Source organism: Saimiri boliviensis, chromosome 17, assembly GCF_048565385.1.
Source record: "Saimiri boliviensis isolate mSaiBol1 chromosome 17, mSaiBol1.pri, whole genome shotgun sequence".
NCBI lineage: Eukaryota > Metazoa > Chordata > Mammalia > Primates > Cebidae > Saimiri > Saimiri boliviensis.
This window is the reverse complement of record NC_133465.1, coordinates 31944401-31966410: the sequence shown is the minus strand read 5'-3', so window position 1 is coordinate 31966410 and position 22010 is coordinate 31944401. Positions and strand designations below refer to the sequence as shown.

The following is a 22010-nucleotide window of genomic DNA, read 5'->3' as shown; positions in this document are numbered from 1 at the left end:
AAAAGACAAAAAACAAAAAACTTGATGGGTCTGGCATTTTAATTAATCCTTCCCTAAATCCTAATAAAATAACAGTAAAGTTGCTTTTTTTTTTTTTCCAATTTTATTTTTTGAGACAAAGTCTTACTCTGCTGCCCAGGCTGGAATGCTGTGACTCAATCATAGGTCACTGCAGCCTCAAAGTCCCAGAAAGGGAGAGGAGTCAATAGCAAAACTTTAGACAGATGCTGGAAAACAGAGTGATTTTGTCGTGAAGTAGTAGCTAAGCCAGCAGCAAAGAAAGCTTGCAAGCAACCTGATTTACCCTGAAATTAGTAGCATCATGTACAACTGGGGCGAAAGTGGTACTAAAATTAGGAGGATTATTTGAAGTGAGACTCCAGATCTCTTTATTGACTCTATATATCTTGGCAACTGATCTCCCCCAACCCATCAGAATACTGGAGGTTTCTTTGTTGGAAATGGAAAACAGGTTTTTAGCTTAGAGAACATCTGAGTACAGTTGAGGGCAAGAGTACAGCATTGAAAACAGAGATGAAGTGAAAGTTTAGGGCAAGGTGAGTTGACTCATGCCTGTAATTCTAGCACTTTTGGAGGCTGAGGCTTGAGCCTAGGAGTTTGAGACCAGCCTGGGAAAGATAGTGGGACCCCACCTCTACAAAAAATACGAAGATAGTCCCAGCTCCTTGGAGAGAGTTGAGGTGGGAAGATTGCTTGAGCCTGGGAGTTTGAGATTGCAAGAGTCCTGATCATGCCACTGCACTCCAGCCTGAGTGATAGAGTGAGACCCTGTATCAAAAAAAGAAAAGAAAAAGAAAAAAAAAGCTAGGCTCAGTGGCTGATGTCTGTAATCCCAGCACTTTGGGAGTCCCAGGCAGGAGGATCATGAGGTCAGGAGTTTGAGACCAGCTTGGCCAACATGGTGAAACCCTGTCTCTACTAGAAATACAAATATTAGCTGGGTGTAGTGGCATGCACCTGTAGTCCCAGCTACTCAGGAAGCTGAGGCAGGAGAATTGCTTGAACCCGGGAGGCGGAGGTTGTAGTGAGCCTAGATCGCGCCACTGCACTCCAGTCTCAGCGACAGAGTGAGACTCCATCACACACATACAAAAAGTGAAAGTTTATATACTGAGTGGTAGTTTCCAGAACTCCAGCAACAAGGCTTCTGCTTTCCAGGTGAGAGACTGGAAGACTCCTCTGGGGAATTTGATTAGTGAGGAAAGACCTCAGTTTATGAACATCAGTGGTTCTCCAACCAGTGAGTCGGCCAGATCACTTCATAGTGAAACTCACAGTTGGTAAGTCCCAACTGTGTACGTGGAAACTCTAGTCAACTTCTTAGCACCTCACTCTTCTTCTTCTTCTTTTTTTTTTTAAAAAAATTTCTTGAGATAGGGTCTCTCTCTTGTCACCCAGGCTGGAGTGCAGAGGCTCAATCATAACTCATTGTAGCCCTGAACTCCTGGGCTCAAGTGATCTTCCTGTCTCAGCCTCCTGAGTAGCTGGGACTATAGATGTGAACTACTATGCCATGTTAAGCAGCCGCTCCTAAATGTCAGCAGAAAGCAAATAAATCTAGGTATTTAAAGAAACTTTTTGGCCAGCCATGGTGTCTCACACCTGTAATTCCAGCACCTTGGGAGGCTGAGACCTCCCAGCACTCAGGTGTATCCTGAGGTCAGGAGTTTGAGACCAGCCTGACCAACATGGAGAAACCCTGTCTCTACTAAAAATACAAAATTAGCCAGGAGTGGTGGCGCATGCCTGTAATCCCAGCTACTCGGGAGGCTGAGGCAGGAGAATGGCTAGAACCCAGGAGGCGGAGGTTGTGGTGAGCCGAGATCATACCACTGCACTCCAGCCTGGGCAACAAGAGCAAAACTCTGTCTCAAAAAAAAAAAAAAAAGAAGGCCGGGCGCGATGGCTCAAGCCTGTAATCCCAGCACTTTGGGAGGCCGAGGCGGGTGGATCACGAGGTCAAGAGATCGAGACCATCCTGGTCAACATGGTGAAACCCCGTCTCTACTAAAGATACAAAAATTAGCTGGGCATGGTGGCGCACGCCTGTAGTCCCAGCTACTAGGGAGGCTGAGGCAGGAGAATTGCTTGAACCCAGGGGGCGGAGGTTGCGGTGAGCCGAGATCGTGCCATTGCACTCCAGCCTGGGTAACAAGAGCGAAACCCCGTCTCAAAAAAAAAAAAAAAAAAAAGAAACTTCCTAACATGAAAGAATCCAAACTAAAAAGGGGGAGGTGGGGACAACTATTGAAGCTCTTAGGTAGTATAAAAAAAGGATTGAATCCAAAAAAGCACCCTTGGCCAGGTGTGATAACTTACATCTGTAATCCCAGCACTTTTAGAGGCTGAGGCAGGTCGATCACCTGAGGTCAGCAGTTCAAGACCAGCCTGGCTGTCTCAACTAAAAATGCCAAAATTAGCCAGGTGTGGTGGCACGAGCCTGTAGTTCCAGCCACTTGGGAGGCTGAGGCAGAATTGCTTACCCAGGAGGTAGAGGTTGCAGTGAGCTGAGATCCCACCACAGCACTCCAGCCTGGGCGACAGAGCAAGACCTTGTTGGTCTCACTGGTCTCAAACCCTTGACCTCAAGTGATCTGCCCACCTTGGCCTCCCAAAGTGCTGGGATTACAGGTGTAAGCCACCGCACCTGGCCCCAACATAGATTTTCTTTTCTTTTCTTTTCTTTTTTTTTCTTTTCTTTTCCTTCCCTTTTTTCCCCTCCCCTCCCCTTCTCTTCAAGACAGAGCTTTGCTCTGTCACCCAGGCTCAAGTGCAGTGGTGCCATCTCAGTTCACTGCAACCTCCGCCTCCCAGGTTCAAGCAATTCTCATGCCTCAAACTCTCGAGTAGCTGGGATTACAGGTGAGTGCTACCACACCTGGCTAATTTTTTTGTATTTTTAGTAGAGACAGGATTTTGCCATGTTGGACATCGTGGTCTCGAACTCCTGGCCTCAAGAGATCCACCCACCTCACCATCTCAAAATGCTGGTGTTACAGGCATAGGCCACCATGCCTGGCCTCCAGCATAGAATTCTGCACTCCAGCCATGTCATGTTGAAGGCTAAGAATGCAGTGACTCAACAAAATAGGGCTTGCTTCTCATAAAACAGTTCAATATGGGTAATTCAGTATGCTCCATGGATCACACAGGGACTAGGGCTAGCAGTACAGCTCTGCCATCCTTTAGGGTCTTATACTCAAAAACGTAGTCTCCAACCAGCAGCATTAGCTTAACCTTACCTAGAAGACTGTCAGAAGTGCACCATCTCAGTTCCCATCCCAGGCCTCCTGAATCTGTATCTGTGTTTAAAGATCACTGGTGATTTATAGTCAAGTTTGAGAAACATTGCTCTAGGGAATTGTTGTTTGCCTTGTCAAAACTGGGTTGCTGCCCTTCTTGGGGCGGCTAGCAGGAAGGGGAAAGAGAAAATGTGGAGGAGGCTCAGGGGTCTGGCTAGTAAGTGGCCCATATCATTTCTACTCACTTACCATTGAAAATTTAATCATATGATCTCACCTAACTCCTGGGTCCTGGGAAATCCATTTCATACCAAAGTAACCAGCTATGGTTTCACTACCAAGGAAGAATAGATCTTAGACATTTTGATATGTACAAGGTCTCCATATTTTTCTCCTGTGTACACCCTATTTCACGAAATTCTTAGAGTTAAACCTAGAAGAGGAAGATATGGGATCCAGGACCTAAGGCCTGAGATCATGAGAGGTGAATGGGAACCCCAGGAGTATGGTGAAGGGAAATCCAAGGGCCAGGCATTAAGAACAACCAGTTGAGAATAGAACCGATTAGAAGGATCCTAGAGAGATTTCATTAAGAAGATGAAAGAGATGAGTATCTGTTTTTTTTTTTTTTTTTTTTTTTTTTTGAGACGGAGTTTCTCTCTTGTTACCCAGGCTGGAGTGCAATGGCGCGATCTCGGCTCACTGCAACCTCCGCCTCCTGGGTTCAGGCAATTCTCCTGCCTCAGCCTCCCGAGTAGCTGGGATGACAGGCACACGCCACCATGCTCAGCTAATTTTTTGTATTTTTAGTAGAGACGGGGTTTCACCATGTTGACCAGGATGGTCTCAATCTCTTGACCTCGTGATCCACCCGCCTCGGCCTCCCAAAGTGCTGGGATTACAGGCGTGAGCCACCGCGCCCGGCCTGAGTATCTGTTTTGAATGAATTGAGAGGATAAATAGATTTTTGAGGGAGAGTATGGGACTGATTACAGACAAATGTAGAGAATAAGCAAATGAAATTATTGAGGAAAAACAAAGTTGTAAAAGGGGAGAAGAGTAATTATAATATGTCACATAACTCAGCTATGAATAACATTTGCATAGACAATTAGATACTGAATATTGAGTGAACCCCAATTGATACAATTATCTTGGGAATATAGGTGGGATATAGGGGCGGATGGAAAGTATTTCATAATGAGGGGGTTGCAAAAGGGAGCTCTATTTTCACCTTATGTAGTGGGAAACCAGTAGATGATGCTTAAAACAAAAATCAAGCTGTGCTTGGTGGCTCATGCCTATAATCCCAGCACTTTGGGAGGCCAAGGCGGGCAGATCACCTGAGGTCAGGAATTCAAGACCATCCTGGCCAACATGGTGAAACTTCATCTCTACTAAAAGTACAAAATTAGCTGAGGGTGGTGGTGGGCATCTGTAGTCCCAGCTCCTTGGGAGGCTGAGGCAGGAGAATCATTTGAACCTGGGAGGCGAAAGTTACAGTGAGCCAAGATCACACCACTGCGTAACAGAGCACGTAACAAAAACAAAAATCAAGAAGTCAAAAATAAGCATGTTTAGAGATAGGGAGATAAATGCCAAAATAAATATCTAAAGGTGGTGAAAGGCTGGGTATAGGCAGAGCAACATAAGGAGACCGCATCTCTACAAAAAATTTAAAAAACTAGCTGGGCATGGTGTCTTGCACCTGTAAGTCCCAATTACTTGGGAGGCTGAGGTAGGAGGATCTCTTGAGCTTGGGGCATCCAGGAGGCTCCAATGAGCCGTGATCATGCCAATGCACTCCAGCCTGGGTGACAGAGCAAGACCTTGTCTCAAAAAAAAAAAAAAAAAAAAGGGGGGGGCCGGGCACGGTGGCTCAAGCCTGTAATCCCAGCACTTTGGGAGGCCGAGGCGGGTGGATCACGAGGTCGAGAGATCGAGACCATCCTGGTCAACATGGTGAAACTCTGTCTCTACTAAAGATACAAAAAATTAGCTGGGCATGGTGGCGCATGCCTGTCATCCCAGCTACTCAGGAGGCTGAGGCAGGAGAATTGCCTGAACCCAGGAGGCGGAGGTTGCGGTGAGCCGAGATCACGCCATTGCACTCCAGCCTGGGTAACAAGAGCGAAACTCTGTCTCAAAAAAAAAAAAAAAAAAAAAAAGGTGAAAGTAGTTTCCTCTCAGATGGAGGGGGAAGAGTCTGCTTTTTATTGTAATAGGTCTTATAGTACTATCTGATTTCTAAAACTATGTGTGTATGTAACTTTGAAAACAAAAGGAAAAGAAAGAATGAAAAGTAAGAGAGGGCTGGGCATGGTGGCTCACAACTGTAATCTGAGCACTTTGGGAGGCTGAGGTGGGCAGATCACCTGAGGCTGGGAGTTCAAGACCAGCTTGACCAACATGGAGAAACCTTGTCTCTACTAAAAATACAAAAATTAGCTGGGCATGGTGGGCAGATGCCTGTAATTCAAGCTACTAGGGAGGCTGAGGCTGGAGAATCACTTGAACCCAGACGGTGGAGGTTGCAGTGAGCTGAGATCATATCATTGCATTCCAGCCTGGGTGACAAGAGTGAAACTCTGTCTCAGAAATAACAAAAACAATAACAAAAAACAAATAAGAGGAAATAAGTGTAGAGGAGAGTGTTTTGTTTGTCTCCTTTCCTTCTTCCTCTTTTTTTTTTCTTCCTCCCTCCCTCCTTCCTTAAATGGAAGAGACTTATGTGGGCTTCTTTTTTATTTTTTTTTTGAGGCAGAGTTTAGCTCTTGTTACCCAGGCTGGAGTGCAATGGCTCGATCTCGGCTCACCGCAACCTCCGCCTCCTGGGTTCAGGCAATTCTCCTGCCTCAGCCTCCTGAGTAGCTGGGATTACAGGCATGCGCCACCACGCCCAGCTAATTTTTTGTATTTTTAGTAGAGACGGGGTTTCACCATGTTGACCAGGATGGTCTCGATCTCTCGACCTTGTGATCCACCCGCCTCGGCCTCCCAAAGTGCTGGGATTACAGGCGTGAGCCACTGCGCCCGGCCATATGTGGGCTTCTTTACCATGTAGGAAGAGCCATAGACACAGGTTGGAGAGGGGTGTGGTTTGGTGAATCACGGTCTCAGTGAAGGTGGGAGGAGAGTGATCTGAGCACAGGTGGAGGGATCAGCTTTCACCTGGAGAAGGCATCTTAACCTTGGTTGTGTAGGAGAATTGGTGTAGATGTCACTGTCAGTAGGAGGTGGGAAATTGAAATCATTCATCCTTCATTGCCTAATCTCTGTGAAAAACAAGTCACTTTGAGCATGAGGAAGGTAGAATATTTGGGTAGGTAGGTAGCCTGTTTGGGGGTCTCTTCATTCAGAGTTTGCGTTTTAACATTGGGTGTCCAGCTTGGGTTAGAGACCATACATGTTAGCAGCTCCAGATTCATACCTAGTGTCTGGCACCTAGAATATATTCAAAAAAGTTTGTAGGCTGGGCTTGGTGGCTCATGCCTGTAATCCCAGCACTTTGGGAGGCCAAGGCAGGTGGATTACATGAGGCCAGGAGTTCAAAACTAGCCTGGCTGACATGGTGGAACCCCTTCTCTACTAAAAATACAAATAGCCAGGCTGGGTGGCACGTGCCTGTAGTCCCAGCTATTTGGGAGACAGGCAGGAGAATTGTTTGAACCCAGGAGGCGGAGGTTGTGGTAAGTCGAGATTGTGCCACTGTACTCTAGCCTGGGTGACACAGGAAGAACTCTGCCTCAAAAAAAAAAAAAAAGTAATTAAAAAAATTTTGTTGAATGATTTTTCTCTGGTAGTGAGCATCCACCGTGTTGAGAGTAGAGAAGGGGCGGGAGATAGTTGGATGGATCCAGGGTGTGGTTTGAAAAAAGGATTGTGAAAGGAGAGGTGGGAGTGTGCTGATGAGATGGGGGTTGATATGATGACCCTGAAGTACAGGGTGGAAAGAAAAGGAAGTGTCAAGTAGTGAGAAAACAGAAGGGCCAAGAACTTTGTGACAAAAAACCCAAGAAGCTGTTTTCTTTTTTTTAAGTAGGCTGGGTGCAGTGGCTCACACCTGTAATCCCAGCACTTTAGGAGGCCGAGGCAGGTGGATCACGAGGTCAGGAGTTTCAGACCAGCCTGACCAATATGGTGAAAACCTGTCTTTACTAAAAATACAAAAAATTAGCTGGGCATGGTGGAGCGCACCTGTAATCCCAGCTACTCCAGAGGCTGAGGCAGAAGAATCACTTGAACCCGGGAGGTGGAGCTTGCAGTGAACTGAGATCGCGCCACTGCACTCCAGCCTGGGTGATACCTGGGTGACAGAGTGAGATTCTGTCTCAAACAACAACAACAATAAAAATTGGCTATTGTAACTGACTACATGAAAATAAAATATTTTCCTAGTGTATGAACCTAAAACACAAAAAGAATTTTTTTTTTGTTTGAGCCAGAGTTTTACTCTTGTTGCCTGAACTCAGGTGATCCGCTCGCCTAGGCCTCCCAAAGTGCTGGGATTACAGGTGTGAGCCACCATGCGTGGCCCCAACATAGAATTTTTTTTTTTTTTTGCTTTTTTTCTTTTTCTGGAGACAGAGGCTTGCGCTAGCACCCAGGCTGGAGTGCAGCGGTGCCATCTCAACTCACTGCAACTTCTGCCTCCTGGGTTCAAGCGATTCTCTAGCTTCAGCCTCCCGAAAAGCTGGGATTAGAGGTGTCCCCCACCATGCCCAGCTAGTTTTTTGTATTTTTAGTAGAGGTGGGGTTTCACTATGTTGGCCAGGCTGGTCTCGAACTTCTTTTTTTTTTTTTTTTTTTTTTTTGAGACGGAGTTTCACTCTTGTTACCCAGGCTGGAGTGCAATGGCGCGATCTCGGCTCACCGCAACCTCCGCCTCCTGGGTTCAGGCAATTCTCCTGCCTCAGCCTCCTGAGTGGCTGGGATTATAGGCACGCACCACCATGCCCAGCTAATTTTTTGTATTTTTAGTAGAGACGGGGTTTCACCATGTTGACCAGGTTGGTCTCGATCTCTCGACCTCGTGATCCACCCACCTCGGCCTCCCAAAGTGCTGGGATTACAGGCTTGAGCCACCGCGCCCGGCTCGAACTTCTGACCTAAGGTAATCCACCCACCTCAGTCTCCCAAAGTGCTGGGATTACAGGAGTGAGCCACTGTGCCTTAAGAAAAAAAAAATTTTTTAAATTTATGTATTATCAAAAATACAGGAAGGCAAATGTTTGGAACTAGACAGAGGTGATGGTTGTACAATATTGTGAATATACTGTACAATATGCCATTGAATTAAACACATTAATTAATTTATTTATTGAGATAGAGTTTCGCTCTTGTTGCCCAGGCTGGAGTGCAATGGTGAGATCTAGGCTGTACTAGAAATATAAAAATTAGTCACGCATCATGGTACGCACCTGTAATCCCAGCTACTCAGGAGGCTGAGGCAGGAGAATGGCTTGAACCCGGGAGGCAGTGCACTGAGCTGAGATCACGCCATTTTACTCCAGCCTGGGTGACAAAACAAGATTCCATCTCAAATAATAATAATAATAAATAATAACCAAAAAATAGAGCAGTTTCTCAAGTGTGTACTAATTAAAAATCCAGATTTTTTTATTCTTCTTGGGACCTTCTGACTCAGAGTCTGGAACGGTAGAGGAGCCAGACTCTGGATATTTACCATGGCACCCTGAGGGTTCTGATTCTCTTGAAAAAATGTTAGCTCCATGGGCTTAGAGGTCAAGGAGCAGGTGCACGGGAGTCAGGGGTGCTGAAGATGGTTTTAGAGGGATGGTTATTCCACACGAGAAAATGCAGGGTCTGCAGGGAAGGCTGCTGCTGTGGCAGGGTAAGCAAGGTCAGTGGCCTTATGGTAGCACTTGAAGCCTGTGGGTAAACAGCGATTTAACTAGATGGCATGAGCCATAACATAGACTAAAGGCCTGCACAAGCCACCCCCATCTGCTTCAGCAGCCAGAAGGAATTACTGTGCTTCTGGCTGTCTCTGTCCCCGTCTCTTTGGCCTCTTTAGGTCCCCACATGTGCCATTTCCTCCTGCCTTCACACGACACTGCCATACCCCGGAATGCGCATCCCTGCACAGTTCCCAAACTCCCCTTATCTTTCACTTCTCTGCTTAAAGGTCACTTTCTCAGGGAAATCTTCCCCAAACCCAGCCTAGGTCAGAACTCCCTGTCACGCATCCTCTTAGCTCCTACACTTCTCCTCTGAAGCATAGCTACTGTAGTTAAATAACTAGGGAGGCTGGGCGTGCTGTCTCATGCCTGTAATCCCAGCACTTTGGGAGGCCGAGGTGGGTAGATCACTTGAGGTGAGGAATTCGAGACCAGCCTGACCAACATGGTGAAATTCCATCTCTACTAAAAATATATAAATTAGCTGGGTGTGCTGGCAGGCGCCCATAATCCCAGCTACTCAGGAGGCTGAGGCAGGAGAATCACTTGAACCCGGGAGGTGGAGGCTGCAGTGAGCCAAGTGCGCCATTGCACTCCTGCCTGGGCGACAGAGCTAGACTCCATCTCAAAAAAAAAAAAAAAGGGGTGGGGGATGAATTAATGTTTTTTCATTATACTGGTATACTATGCCTGGTACCTTCTAGGGACTCAAATCAAGATTGTTTATGGAATGAAGGAGCTTTTGGAGAAGAGTTGGGCTTCAGGAGTAGGAGCAGATGATGGAGGTGAGAAATGCTAACTCCCTCCAGCCCAGCCTGGGACTTCAGTCAAGCTTCGGGGCAGCACTAGGATGTGGTCCCTAGGACATGGGCCCAGGGCAGCATGACGTTCTTGCTGCCCAAGCCTCAGCTTCTGTGCTGGAATGTAGGTACCAGACTCCACAGAGACATCATTTGGCTGGTCTGGTGAGGCCTGCGGTTGTGGTCCCTTACAGTTGCTGCTTGAGCAACCATAACACGCAGTGGAAATGAACACGACTTGGTCACAACAGGTCACAAGGTGGTCATGCATGTCAGCCGCAACAGGGAAGAGCCTGCCCTGCCAGCTCCTGTGAGCACCTCTGCAAGGGAGTTGGTTGTTATGACCCCTGTAAATGACTAAGTTTACTTTGTGGCCTTATCAAGCCTAACTCTTGAGTTTGGACTAGGTCAAGTTTTGATGTTCACACAGGCACAGCACAGTCATCCAATAAACATTTATTGATAGCGTCTGTGTCAGGCGCCTTTTGGCTGCAGAAGAGACTGGGTCCTCCCCCACCAGCTAACAGAATCATGGCTAAACACACTCTACGCTCTCTAAACACTACAGAGAAAAAAACACATACTCATGCCTAGTAAAAGATTTATTTTCTTCTTTATGCACAGAAACGAAGAAATGGCCTTGTCCTGAAGGGTCTCGTCGTGAAGGAACGGAGGCAGAGAGAGTGAGCATGGGAGGTGTTGGTGTGAGCTTGAATGTGGGAGTTTTGTCTCCCCCTTTCCCTATCACTCCTCTTTTCACTGTGCCCTTCCAGAAAATTTAGTTATGAACACAGCTTGCCACCCACTGTGGGGCTGGAGAAGCAGAGCTGCAGTCAAAAAATTAATGCCCACATTCAGCGAGAGAGGGGTCCAGTGCATATCTCGGAGGGGGATGGGAGAGAGTGAAGGGATTGGTTCAAGAAGCTGCCAGGTGAAGGGAAAAGAGGCTGGGACAACCCCCCAGTGACAGTGGGGGTCTTGGTCCTGCCCCTACCTCTTCCAGCACCATCCACTCCCTTCCTCCAGCCCCCCTTCCTAGCAGAGCTGGTCATCATAGTCGTCATCCTTCATCCCCTTCAGCCGAAGCCGGGCAAAGTCCTCAAACACAATGTCATCATCTGTGGCATAGCTTGGTGGTGGGAAAGAGGGGTGTGAGGTGAGGGCGTCTGACTCTTTTCTCAGCCTCCCACTCGCTGCCCTCCCCCAAGCTGGGCCCCTGGGACAGAGGTGTTAGAACAGCAGTGGGACCAGAGGTTGTTTTTTTTTTTTTTTTTTGAGACAGAGTCTCGCTGTCGCCCAGGCTGGAGTGCAATGGCACATTCTCGGCTCACTGCAACGTCTGCCTCCCAGGATCAAGGGATTCTCCTGCCTCAGCCTCCCAAGTAGCTGGGATCACAGATGTGTGTTATCATGCCTGGCTGATTTTTTGGTATTTTTATGTAGAGACGGGGTTTCACCATGTTGGTCAGGCTGGTCTCGAACCTGACCTCTTGATCTGTCCTCCTCAGCCTCCCAAAGTGCTGATTACAGGTGCGAGCCACTGCGCCCCCAGCTGGGACCAGAGGTATTTACAGGAAGGGACAAAGAAGAGGCAGGAAGAGGCAGCCTCACAAGGCTAAGGCATCTTTTTTTTTTTAAAGATGGGGTTTCACCATGATGGCCAGGCTGGTTTTGAACTCCTGACCTCAGGTGATCCACCCACCTCGGCCTCCCAAAGTGCTAGGATTACAGGCGTGAGCCACCGCGCCCGGCTGGCTAAGGCATCTTGATTTGATGCTACACTCCCCCAGGAATCTTTGTCCAAAGAGGGTCAAAGTAGGGGAATGAGTGTCTTACTTGGTATCAAATTCGATGAGGTTGGTGTCCACAGGGACGTCTGTTTCTGGAGCGGCTGAGGGGACAGGAAGACGGGGCATGGGGGTGGGTGCTGGAAGGGCCAGCTTTCCTCCACTGGCCCTGCTTCAGGCCCTCCCTCTGAGGGCTTGGGGTGGGTGGTGTGCTCACCTGTCTGGGGTCTGGGGAGGGGGATGTGGTCGTGGGGCTTGGGGTGCATGAGAACAAAAGGCAGCTCCACAGAGACATCCCTGGGAAGGGAAGAGGCATCGTGAAGAGGATGACGATCCAGACTAGAGAGAGCCACTGTGACCCCCACGTGGGCTCCCCCATGACACTCACCCGCCTCGAGACACTACCAGCTTCACCTTGACCCTGTAGGACACCAGGATTCCCAGCACCTCCTTGTTGGCACCCTCCTTCACGCTGCCATGGAGGGTGGCAGAGTCAGACCAGGGCCCATCACCCTGTCACCTGTCACCTGACTTTGGGGTTCCCATGGGGACTCTGAGCAGGACCACAAACGTGCACAGGCCCCCGGGGTCCCCAGCAGCACGGGCGGTGCGGTTATAGTACAATGCAGCGCACACAGCACTCCCTGCTCAGGGCCTCCTGTGGCTTCTCTCGCAGTAAAAGCTGCCATCCTTCTCCTCTAACGGTCCTGCACTGCCTGGCTCTCCATTAGCCCCCTGATCCCGTCTCCTCCTCCTCCTCCTCCTCTCCTGGTACTTAGTTCTCGCTAAGTTACCCTCCAGACCTGCTGTGTGTCGCTGTGCAGTGAGAACCCTGAACAAAGGCCTGGGAGAAGTGAAATCCAGCCCTTAGTGAAGCTGGGGACCTCCAGGGCTGCTCCCTCGTGAGGGCGCGGGGGCACCTCACCATTCCTCCAGGACCCCAGACTGTCCCATGCGAGTCTCTCTGCCCAGAACCTTCCTTTCCTGCTTATCCACACCGCTTACTTCTGCTCGTCCTTACCCCGACTTCACCTTTGCATCTCCCTGCCCCATCCCTCTCTTCTCTGCCTGGCTTTCTCTCCTTCATACTTGTCACTAAACTTGCTGTACAGTTACCACTGATCGGATTTGTCTATCCTCTCTCCTCTGGAATTCAGAGTTGTTTTGTCGCTTCTGTTCACTGATACATCCCTGGCACTTAGGACAGAGCCTGGCACACAGCTGGCACCGACCTCTGGCCCCTGGCCTGCGGTGGGCCCACCCCAGCCCCACCCTCACATGGTGCTGGAAGCCAGGTTGGTGTCCTCGTGCTTGAGCTTCCCATCCAGGGCAAGACCCCGCTTCTCCCGGTTGTCGCTGAGCAGCGGGGTTATGGTGTACACCTTACAGAACGTGGAGCTGGGAGATACCTGGTCACTGAGGGTGGGGACAAGAGAACAAGACTTTTGGAGGGGCCAGGCTGGGTGTGGGGGCAGCCTGTCACCCCCGAGCAGCATCTCCCCCTCACTAGTCCCTTCTCTCTTTGGGCTCAGGTCACAAGGGAGTAGGTTTTGGCTCAACATGCTCAAGAAAATTAACAGCCCAGGGCTGCCTAGCTGTGGAGAGAATACCCTTTTAAGTGGAGATGGTGGCCAGGCACGGAGGCTCAAGCATGTAATTCCAGCACTTTGAGAGGCTTTGGCAGGCAGATCACTTGAGGTCAGGGGTTCAACACCAGCCTGGCCAACAGGGTGAAACCCTGTCTCTACTAAAAATTACAAAAATTAGCTGGGCATGGTGGCATGTGCCTGTAATCCCAGCTATTTGGGAGGCTGAGGATGATTGCTTGAACCAGAACCCAGGAGGTGGAGGTTACAGTGAGCCGAGATCAAGCCACTGCACTCTAGCCTGGGCTATAGAGTGAGACTCTCCTTCAAAACAAACAAATAAATAAATAAAATAATATTCCTGAGGTCAGCTGCTTTTTTTTTTTTTTTTTTTTACTTTGCTGGGGGAGTTCAGCATCATTAAAAAAAAAAAAGCCAGGCATGGTGGTGAGTGCCTGTAATCCCAGCTACTTGGGAGGCTCAGGCAGGAGAATTGCTTGAACCTGAGAGGTGGAGGTTGCAGTGAGCAGAGATTGAGCCATTGCACTCCAGCCTGGGCAACAAGAGCAAAAACTGTGTCTCAAAAAAAAAAAAAAAAAAAAAAGTGGAGATGGCTTAGGAAGGATTCTCCCCCCACCTCACTTTCTCCCGATCCTGCTCTTCTCCCCTAGATCAGGGCCCAGGTCTCTCCAGATACTCACTCTTGTTCGAGCTGAGCCACAGGACACTTGTACTGGGCAGTGCTGAAGAGGCAGATGTCGGCGTACTGTCTCACTGTGGGGTGGGGCAGGGTCAGGCAGCTCTGGATGGAGTACAGGCCACCACACCACAACTCCAGACCCCGTGGTGTGGGCCCCCCATACTCCTCCCGAAGCAGTAAACACCGAGGCTCCTGGTATCATTCTGGAACAACCTAAATTCTTTGAGCCCCGGTGGGTCTCCCGCACTAGGAAATGGCCTGGGTCGAGATCAAACCAGGAGCCACCTTGCAGAACTCCCTCCCCGAAGACCCCCTTCCAAACCCCACCTCCTACCAGAGACTTTGATCTTCTTGACGGTCTTGGTGGAGTTGTTGGTGACGTGGACATTTACATTGAGGGGCTCCCCATGGTAGTACAGCTTTTGGGGGGAGGGGGTCATGTGAATTGGTCCTATCATCAGTGTGTCCCCAAACACAGACACATTGTTCTGGCCCCCTCCCCTCAAACCCAAGCCCACAGCAGCTTTCCAAACCCAGCCAAGGCAACCTCCTTTACAAATGTCATCCTGACATGTGGCTTCACCCCTCCCCCAGGGTCTAGACTGCACCGTGGCATCTGTATCACCCTCTCACACCCCACCTCCTTGTCCAGGGAAGCCTCGAGGTGCAGGGACCGGTCAGACATGAGGAAGTGGCGTGTGGTTTCAGCTGAAGGCTGGGGGCCGGGTTTCTCTGGGGCAAACTGCACCTTTCGGATCACCAGCCGCACAGAGTTCCTGAGACGGGGTTGGGGCAGGAGGGGGTCAGTCCTCACACACCCAAACCCCTACTCCTCCCTCCCACGGGGCCTGGGCTCCTGGAAGTGGGGAGGAAACCCCCCTCTATGCCACAGAGGAGGTTGCTTCCCTCACCTTTTGTGGCTTTTCTCTTCTAGTGATTTAGCACAGAAGGCTCGAATCTCAAAGTCTACGCCGCAGGCCTCGGGAGGGGGAGAAGAAAAGGCCACATCTCACCCAGGGCTCCCACCAGCATCGCTCCCCTTCCTTCCTCTCCCTTCCCTCCACTTGGGCAGGGACTCTTCTGCCATTGTGGTCTGACGACCCTGGGGACTGGGTCATGGTTGTGCAAGGGGAGCCCCCATCCCCAGATCCACGCAGGTCCAGGGAGCAGGAGGCAGTGTCACGCGTGCACAGTAACCACATCATACACACCCCACTTCCATGGGGGACACTGGCCAACCCTGGCCCCACCCTGGCGTCCCGACAGTTTACCCTCTGGCTCAGCAGTGCCTCCAGGCTCCTGCTGGCCCCGTCCTGCCCTAGGAACCCTCAGGGCCGTTCCTCCCATACCTTCCCCGTATCCTCTGGTCCTGGCTGCAGTGTGACAGAGCATGGCAGATTCTGGGGTATCTGTGGCAGAGGAAAGGGAAGACTTCAGTTCTTCCAGAAAGTTCCCAGATCTTCCTCCACATCTCAACTTAAGAGGCTGAAGAAAGGACTACTGGGGAAGAGAAAGGAAGAAGGAAGGGACCCTAGAGAGAAGGCAGAGAATCTAGGGCTTCCTGAATGCACTGGGACCCCGAAGCGGGGTGGATCCAGGGTCCCTGCCTCACTGTTTCTTCCAGATTTGCCCATAATGGGTGCCTTACCCCCACCCCAGACAGTCCCAGACCCTTGCCCTCAGAGGACAGGGGGCATCCTCACTGTGAAGAAGAAGGGGTGGGCATGCTGGCCCAGCTTCCTCAGCAACCGGTCCTGCAGGCGGGTGGGGGGCCGGGGCGGGTTGGGCACTGGGGGGAAGGCCTGGTAGGTGGCGATGAACAGGTCTTTGCGGAAGGACAAGCCCAGGACATCCAAGTCTTCTCGGCCATAGCGGAAGGCGCAGGTGAGGGTCACAAACACTGGCAAGGGAGGGCAAGATGAGTGGTCAGGACCTCCCTTCCCTAGTCCCCCGGTACCTAGCAGCCAAGGCCCCTCCCTCTGCAGCATGAGACTTGCCCAAATCCTATTCCTGGCTTCTACCTCCAGCCTCCATCTCTCTGGGCACCCTTCCAGTGCCAGCCCATTTCACTTCTCTACCCCCTACTTCCCCTGGGTCCCCTGGACTTGAAGCCAGTACCTTTGCGGTCCTTCAGGTAGTCAGGGTCCACAAGCACCACGCCATCTAGGAGGGGGACACACCAGCTCACTTCCTGAAAGGGCAGCTCCCCCATTTCGTAGGCCTGGGAACTTATTCCCCTTTTGGGGAATGAGCTGTCCCTTTCTGGGGAAACTTACCTACAGGGTCCACTTTGTCCAGGTGATCTACGAAGTCCCGCTTGCCCAAGTACACGGTCAGCTGAGGATGTCAAGGGGTCACAGGAAGATTGGGGAGGATGATGCCAGGGCATCAGAGCCCTCAATACTGACTGCCCTGCCCCAGGATCCCCAGGCTGGGCTATAGGGAAAGAGTTTCTCCAGGTTTCTTCCCAGTAGTGTTAAAAAGGAGGGTGGCAGCATTTCTCAGGCTAGCAGACCTTCAGGCTTTTTAGCTGCTCCCTAATCTCTGCATACCACTGCCCACCAGCCAGGGGTGTGTGTGTATTGTGTGTGTGTATTTGCATCCTCAGGGAGGACTCTGCCAGCTAGGGGTGTGTGTGTGTGTGTGTGTGTGTGTGTGTGTGTTGTATGCATGTGTAGTCTGTGTGTGTGTCGTGTGTGTGTGTGTCTGGATCCTCAGGGAGGATTCAGCCCAACCAGCCAGGTACGTGTGTGCGCGCGCGCATGTGCATGTGTTTGGATCCTCAGGGAGAACTCAGCCCAACCAGCCAGCTAGAGAGCAGCTGCCACCCTCACTAGGTCCCCTTAAGGGGCTCTAGGATAAGCAGGCCACAGCCTGGGTGGGGGCTGTTAACTCTTCCCAGCCCAGCGCACCTTGGGTTGGCCCCTAGGAGGGCTGTAGGCACATGGCTTGCTTCTGGCCTCCTCCTCTGTGGTCTTGCTTGGGAACCCGGGTCTGCCCCACCCAGCCCTGTGGCTGGCTCAGGCTGAGCAGCCTCTGTGGCAAGGGGTTTTAGGAGGGAAGGAAGTCGGCTCTTAGCTGTCACAGGAAGTGGGGAGCTAGGGGTTGGGGATCATCTTGGGGCAGGCTGGTGATTGTTTAGGGGAAGGCTGGACTTTGTTGGGGCCCAGGGAGGGTGAAAGGGGTAAGTGCCGTGGAGACTCACCTTGCAGTTAGGGCTCGACTTCTTGAAGACCCTAACAAAACAGAAAGGGAAACCCCACTGCTTCCCTCAGACTCAGCAGGGACCCCATACCAGGACCCTGTCCCTCCCAGGCCTGGGAAACAGAGCTTATCCAGGACTCCTGCCTGAGGCTGCAGGGCTTTGCCCAGGTCTGCCCCTTTCCACTTCTTCCTGGAAAGTCCTTCCTATTTCTGACATGACGGCAAGGGAAAATGCCCCTTCTCTTGTCCGCCCTCCTTAGTCCCCCTCCCTCCCTAGTAATGGCCACTGGTTGCCCTAGGAACCACCCAGGCTCTTCCCAGAGCACCCCAATGGGCAGGTTGCCGCAGTATCTGGGTAAGACCTAACCATCTTTCTATCAGGTCTACAGCTCCAACAGCTGGAGCATAGAAGAGAGCAATGACCCTGGCCTTTGACCCTCAAATGGTTTCTACCATAGCCAAGTATCCATTCACCTCCAACTGTCCCCATCTCCGACCTTAGCAGCTTAAAAGCCTATTTGTCTTTTAGGGTCCAGCCTTTAGGAAGCGGACCCAGCCCAGACGCTAGTCACTCCTTGTTTTGCGTTCCTGGCACAGTTCGTTTATGTTTTACTTGTGGTGTGGCAGGACACAAGGGCAGTTAGCTGCCTCCCTCCTCAGACTGTGAGCCTTAGAGGCCTTATTCATTTAGGCGCCTCCAGCACACTGCCAGCCATATGATGATGATGATAATGCTGGCTAACATTACAGGGTGGATACTCGATGCCCAGCACTGTTCCAAGTGTTTCAAATGCGTTATCTCTTTTAATAATCTTTTCTTTTGAGACAGAGTCTCACTCTGTCACCCAGGCTGGAGTGCAGCCATGCAATCTCCACTCACTGCAACCTCTGCCCCCTCGGGGTTCAAGAGATTCTCCTGCTTCAGCTTCCCGTGTAGTTGGGATTACAGGCATGAGCCACCACGCCCGGCTATATTTTGCATTTTTTTTTTTTTTTTGAGACAGAGTCTCACTCTATTGCCCAGGCTGGAGTGCAGTGGCATACTCTTGGCTCACTGCAACCTCCACCTTCCGGGTTCAAGCAATACTTGTGCCTCAGCCTCCCGAGTAGCTGGAATTACAGGTGCCTGCCATCATGCCTGGCTAATTTTTGTATTTTTAATAGAGACGGGGTTTCTCCATATTGGCCAGGCTGATCTCGAACTCCTGACCTCAAGTGATCCACCCGCCTTGGTCTCCCAGAAGGCTAGGATTACAGGCTTAAGCCACCACATCTGCCCTATATTTTGTATTTTTTTAGTAGATATGGGGTTTCCCCATGTTAGCCAAGCTGATCTCCAATTCCTGACCTCAGATGATCTGCCCGCCTCAGCCTCCCAAAGTGTTGGGATTACAGGCGTAAGCCACCGAACCTGGCCCAGTGGGTTGTTAAGTGTATTAAAAGAAGGCTGGGAGCGGTGACTGATGCCTGTAATCCCAGCGCTTTGGTGGGCAGATCACTTGAGGTCAGGAAATCCAGATCAGCCTGCCCAACATGGGGAAATCCCGTCTCTACTAAAAATACAAAACTTAGCTGGGCGTGGTGGTGCGTGCCTGTAATCCCAGCTTCTTGGGAAGCTGAGGGAAGAGAACTGCTTGAACCTGGGAGGCAGAGGTTGCAGTGAGCCGAGATTGTTCCATTGCACTCCAGCTTGGGCGAAGAGCAAGACTCTGTCTCAAAAATAAATTAATTAATTAAATAAAAATAAATAAAACAACCCAGTGATGGGAGGTCCTAATATCTCTATTTTACAAGTGAGGAAACTGAGGCAGAGAGAGGTCAAGTGTTTTGTTTAAGGTCACAGAGAGAGCAAATGGTGGGAATTCATATTAACTAAGGCAGTCTGGCTCTGAGTCCATCCTCTCAATCAATATTACACTATCTGTCTCTGCAGTTGGCATTAATAGTTTGTCGAATTGAAGAGTATTCGCTTTCCAGTTGCTGAAACAACTTCAGCCTGGATTCCACCCATGGCTGGGTAAGGAAGGGTTTGACAACCTCAGTCAACTGTGGCCTGTTCTTTGAAGCACGACCTCGCTCCTTCCAATCTATTCTGCCTCAGCAGCGATAGGAAAAGGTCCCCAGATAGTAGAAAGTGAAATCCTGCTAACTAGCCCATCCCTCCTCCAACTCCACCACCCCATTCCCAAAGGACCCAAATGGGCAGGTTGCTGAAGTGTCTGAGTAAGGCCTAACCATCTTCCCATCTGGTCTACAGCTCTGACAGCTGGAGCATATAGGAGAGCAATGACCCTGGCCTTTGGCCCTAAAGTGGTTTCTACCATAGGCCCAGTTTCTGCTACAACTTCACTTGCCCCTTCTTCCCAGAATGCCAAGTTGTCCAAAGCTTGTAAGGCAAAGGGTATGGAGGCCCCCAGGTATTCCCAACCAATAAAGGAGAATAAACATCAATATGGCGGCATCTAGAATAAACACCCTATCTTTTGTTCCAGCTTGGGGGCTTAGTGCCGTGGCATCATCCAGGTTCTCCCGCCTCTTTGCTTCTGGTTTTCCTTTGTCCCAAGGTGTCCTCACATTAGGAGCCCTGGCACAGGGCTGTGACAGCCACAATCAGTTGGCCCCACTGGAGTGTGGCTCTGGGGCAACTGCCCTGGAGCAGCTGCAAGGCACCTGCCCTTTGGATCCTAACCCAGCCACCTTCTGCCAAACTGGGGAGGAGCAGCGTGCATATACTAGGCTGGACGAGGAGGGAGAGCGTGGGGATGATGAGGGAGGTGCCCAGTAGAGGGCAGGGGGTAGCTGAAGCAGATGTCCTTTCACACTTCCTGCTCTTCTGTTTCCTGTGGCCCAGAATTTGATTGGGGTGCAGGAAATCGTGCCAAATCAGCAGTCCCCTTTGGTCCATCTGTCCCACTCCCTGAACCACATAACGGAAATCTGGGGCCTCCCACAAGTCAGCAACTTCCCCTTTCTCTGGGGTGTTTAAACCCTAATCCAGGACACCGATTATTTCTCTTATCATCTCTTTCTGATACTCGTTTACTTGATGCACAGAAATCCAGGTTCTCATACTCCATAGGTTGGAAGTGGGGTCGATACGATGTTTTGCAGAGCAAGCGAGAGCTCAGGATCAATTCCTCATTCCTGAGCCCCTCTGGGTTGAGGCCTACAGCCCCAACCTTTTCGCCTTTTGCTCCTGCTCCCCTGGGACTCAGGCATTCACCCCTTGCCCCTTGGGGGTGTTAAGTCACAACAGGAAGTGGATTTTGCCAGAGACCAAAAAAGAGAACTTGGGGTGTCAGTGGAAGGAAAGAGCCTCGATTGCACAGAAAACATCCGGGGAGTGGACGCGGGCCCAGGGTGAATACCGCCTCCCCCACCCACAGGGAGAGGGATACGATCTAGTTTCAGGGAGGGTCGCCACACACGTGGCTCCCCTAAGATGAAGCTGTTGCTCCTGGCAACCCAGGGGAAGGCAGAAGTTTGGATGAGGAGCCACTCGGCCCTCGGGACAGGTGTGGTCAGCGCAACTGCCTGGGGGATATTGGACTGGAGGCTTTCCATTAGCTTGGCATGAGTCTAGAGGGGATCCCCCCTCCCGGCATCCAGCCTCCGATACACGACCCCTCGGGGCCAGCCACCTGCTCCTCCTTCCTCTGTCCCCGCAACGCAGCCTGCACGGGAGAGCCCAGTAGTCCGACCCCACATCCCTGCGAGAACCCCGACACAGGTTTTCTTATCCCCCTCAAGCCTCGCTTTCTGCAGGGGCCCGGGCATTTCCCCCCCCACCATTATCCTCGAAGACCTGCGCCTGCGGCCCCGGATGGCTGCCCCTAGGGATCCAGGTGTCCGGCCCCCAGATCTTCTCCGCTGCGTCCTCGTCTGGGACCGTACCAGCTCCCGCCCCGAGCCACCGCCCATGCCCCGCCGCGTGGCCCCACCTCCCTTACCTGGTGCCGGGTTTCTCCCCCATGGTGCGCGCGCCCGCCGCCCGCTCGGTTCGCGGCTGGCTCGCAAGCCTCCTCGCCCGCTGCCAAGATCCCTGCTCCTCCCCGTACCACTGCGCACGCGCGCCCTCCGCGCTCTCGCCTCTTCCCCTCCCTCCCGGCCCGGCTCTGGTCCGGGGGAACCGGGCCCAGATGCGTCAGCCGGATCGCGCGCGCCGCGGCGCAGCCCGCCCTCTCCTAGCAGACACCCGCGCCCATTGGCTCCGCCCCCAGCCTTTCGCGCTGCGTCCAAGCCGGGGAGCCCTCCCCCGATCTTCCCGCCCATCTCCCCGCCCCACCGCAACCCCTTGGAAACCGATTGGACCCCCTTAAACCAATGCACCCGCCTTCCAGCGGGATCGAAGTCTTTCGATTGGCCCCGGCCATCCAAAACCTGCAGGGGGTCTCCTCCCCTTGGTTTGCTTTTTCTGTGGCGGTGGGGGCGAAGGGGATGTTGGGGGCGGTGGAAGGAGCTGGAGCGCAGTCTGGGAAGTAGGATGAGGGGATGCACACGTGGATGAGCGTTTCAGTTGCGTGATGCTTGCTTCAGTGCGCGCCGCTCGTCCGCTCGCCTCGGAGCGTGCGGCTTTCTGTGGCCCGCCCTCCAGCTTCTTTACAGCAATGTGTCAGCTCCCTCTGATGTCTACATTTGATCTTTGCAGGGTTCCCTTTTCCAATTTCTCTGACTATCCATCACCTTCAGCCAGCCATCCCAGGTAACATCCACTCACTCGCTCCCATCCATCCATCTATCAACCCATCC

The 22010-nt window shown here is 51.4% G+C and overlaps 1 protein-coding gene across 4 annotated transcripts; it reads right to left on the bottom strand.

Moving 5' to 3' along the window:
* Window positions 1-84: 84 nt before the first annotated feature.
* ARRB2 (arrestin beta 2) lies at window positions 85-21325 on the bottom strand. Of its 4 annotated transcripts, XR_012514609.1 has the most exons (16): window positions 21067-21192; window positions 17263-17293; window positions 16334-16394; window positions 16176-16220; window positions 15761-15957; window positions 15407-15466; window positions 14969-15036; window positions 14698-14833; window positions 14392-14476; window positions 14059-14131; window positions 13050-13187; window positions 12160-12243; window positions 11989-12068; window positions 11821-11875; window positions 8684-8777; window positions 85-789 (listed from the first exon to the last, which is right to left on the bottom strand). XR_012514609.1 is itself a non-coding variant. In XM_074388488.1 (15 exons), exons 1-15 carry the CDS (start codon window positions 21180-21182, stop codon window positions 8768-8770), a joined length of 1239 nt encoding a protein of 412 aa, XP_074244589.1. In that variant the 5' UTR covers window positions 21183-21192; the 3' UTR covers window positions 8342-8767. The 4 variants fall into 4 exon arrangements, 3 of the variants coding, with proteins under 3 accessions (XP_074244589.1, XP_003931441.1, XP_074244588.1); XM_074388488.1 differs by lacking the exon at window positions 85-789 and having other exon boundaries at window positions 8342-8777; XM_003931392.4 differs by lacking the exons at window positions 85-789; window positions 8684-8777; window positions 21067-21192 and adding exons at window positions 10425-11113; window positions 21212-21325.
* Between the last annotated feature and the right edge of the window lie 685 nt (window positions 21326-22010).

What these genes read in the sequence shown, in the direction of transcription:
- ARRB2 (XM_074388487.1), bottom strand. Translation starts at nt 21,182, where the DNA reads ATGGGCGGTGGCTCGGGGCGGGAGCTGGTACGGTCCCAGACGAGGACG. An exon ending in CCCACCCCTTCTTCTTCACA is followed by an intron (nt 15,467 to 15,760) that starts GTGAGGATGCCC and finishes CCTCTGCCACAG; the next exon opens with ATACCCCAGAATCTGCCATG. An exon ending in CTCATCGAATTTGATACCAA is followed by an intron (nt 11,114 to 11,820) that starts GTAAGACACTCA and finishes CCCACCACCAAG; the next exon opens with CTATGCCACAGATGATGACA.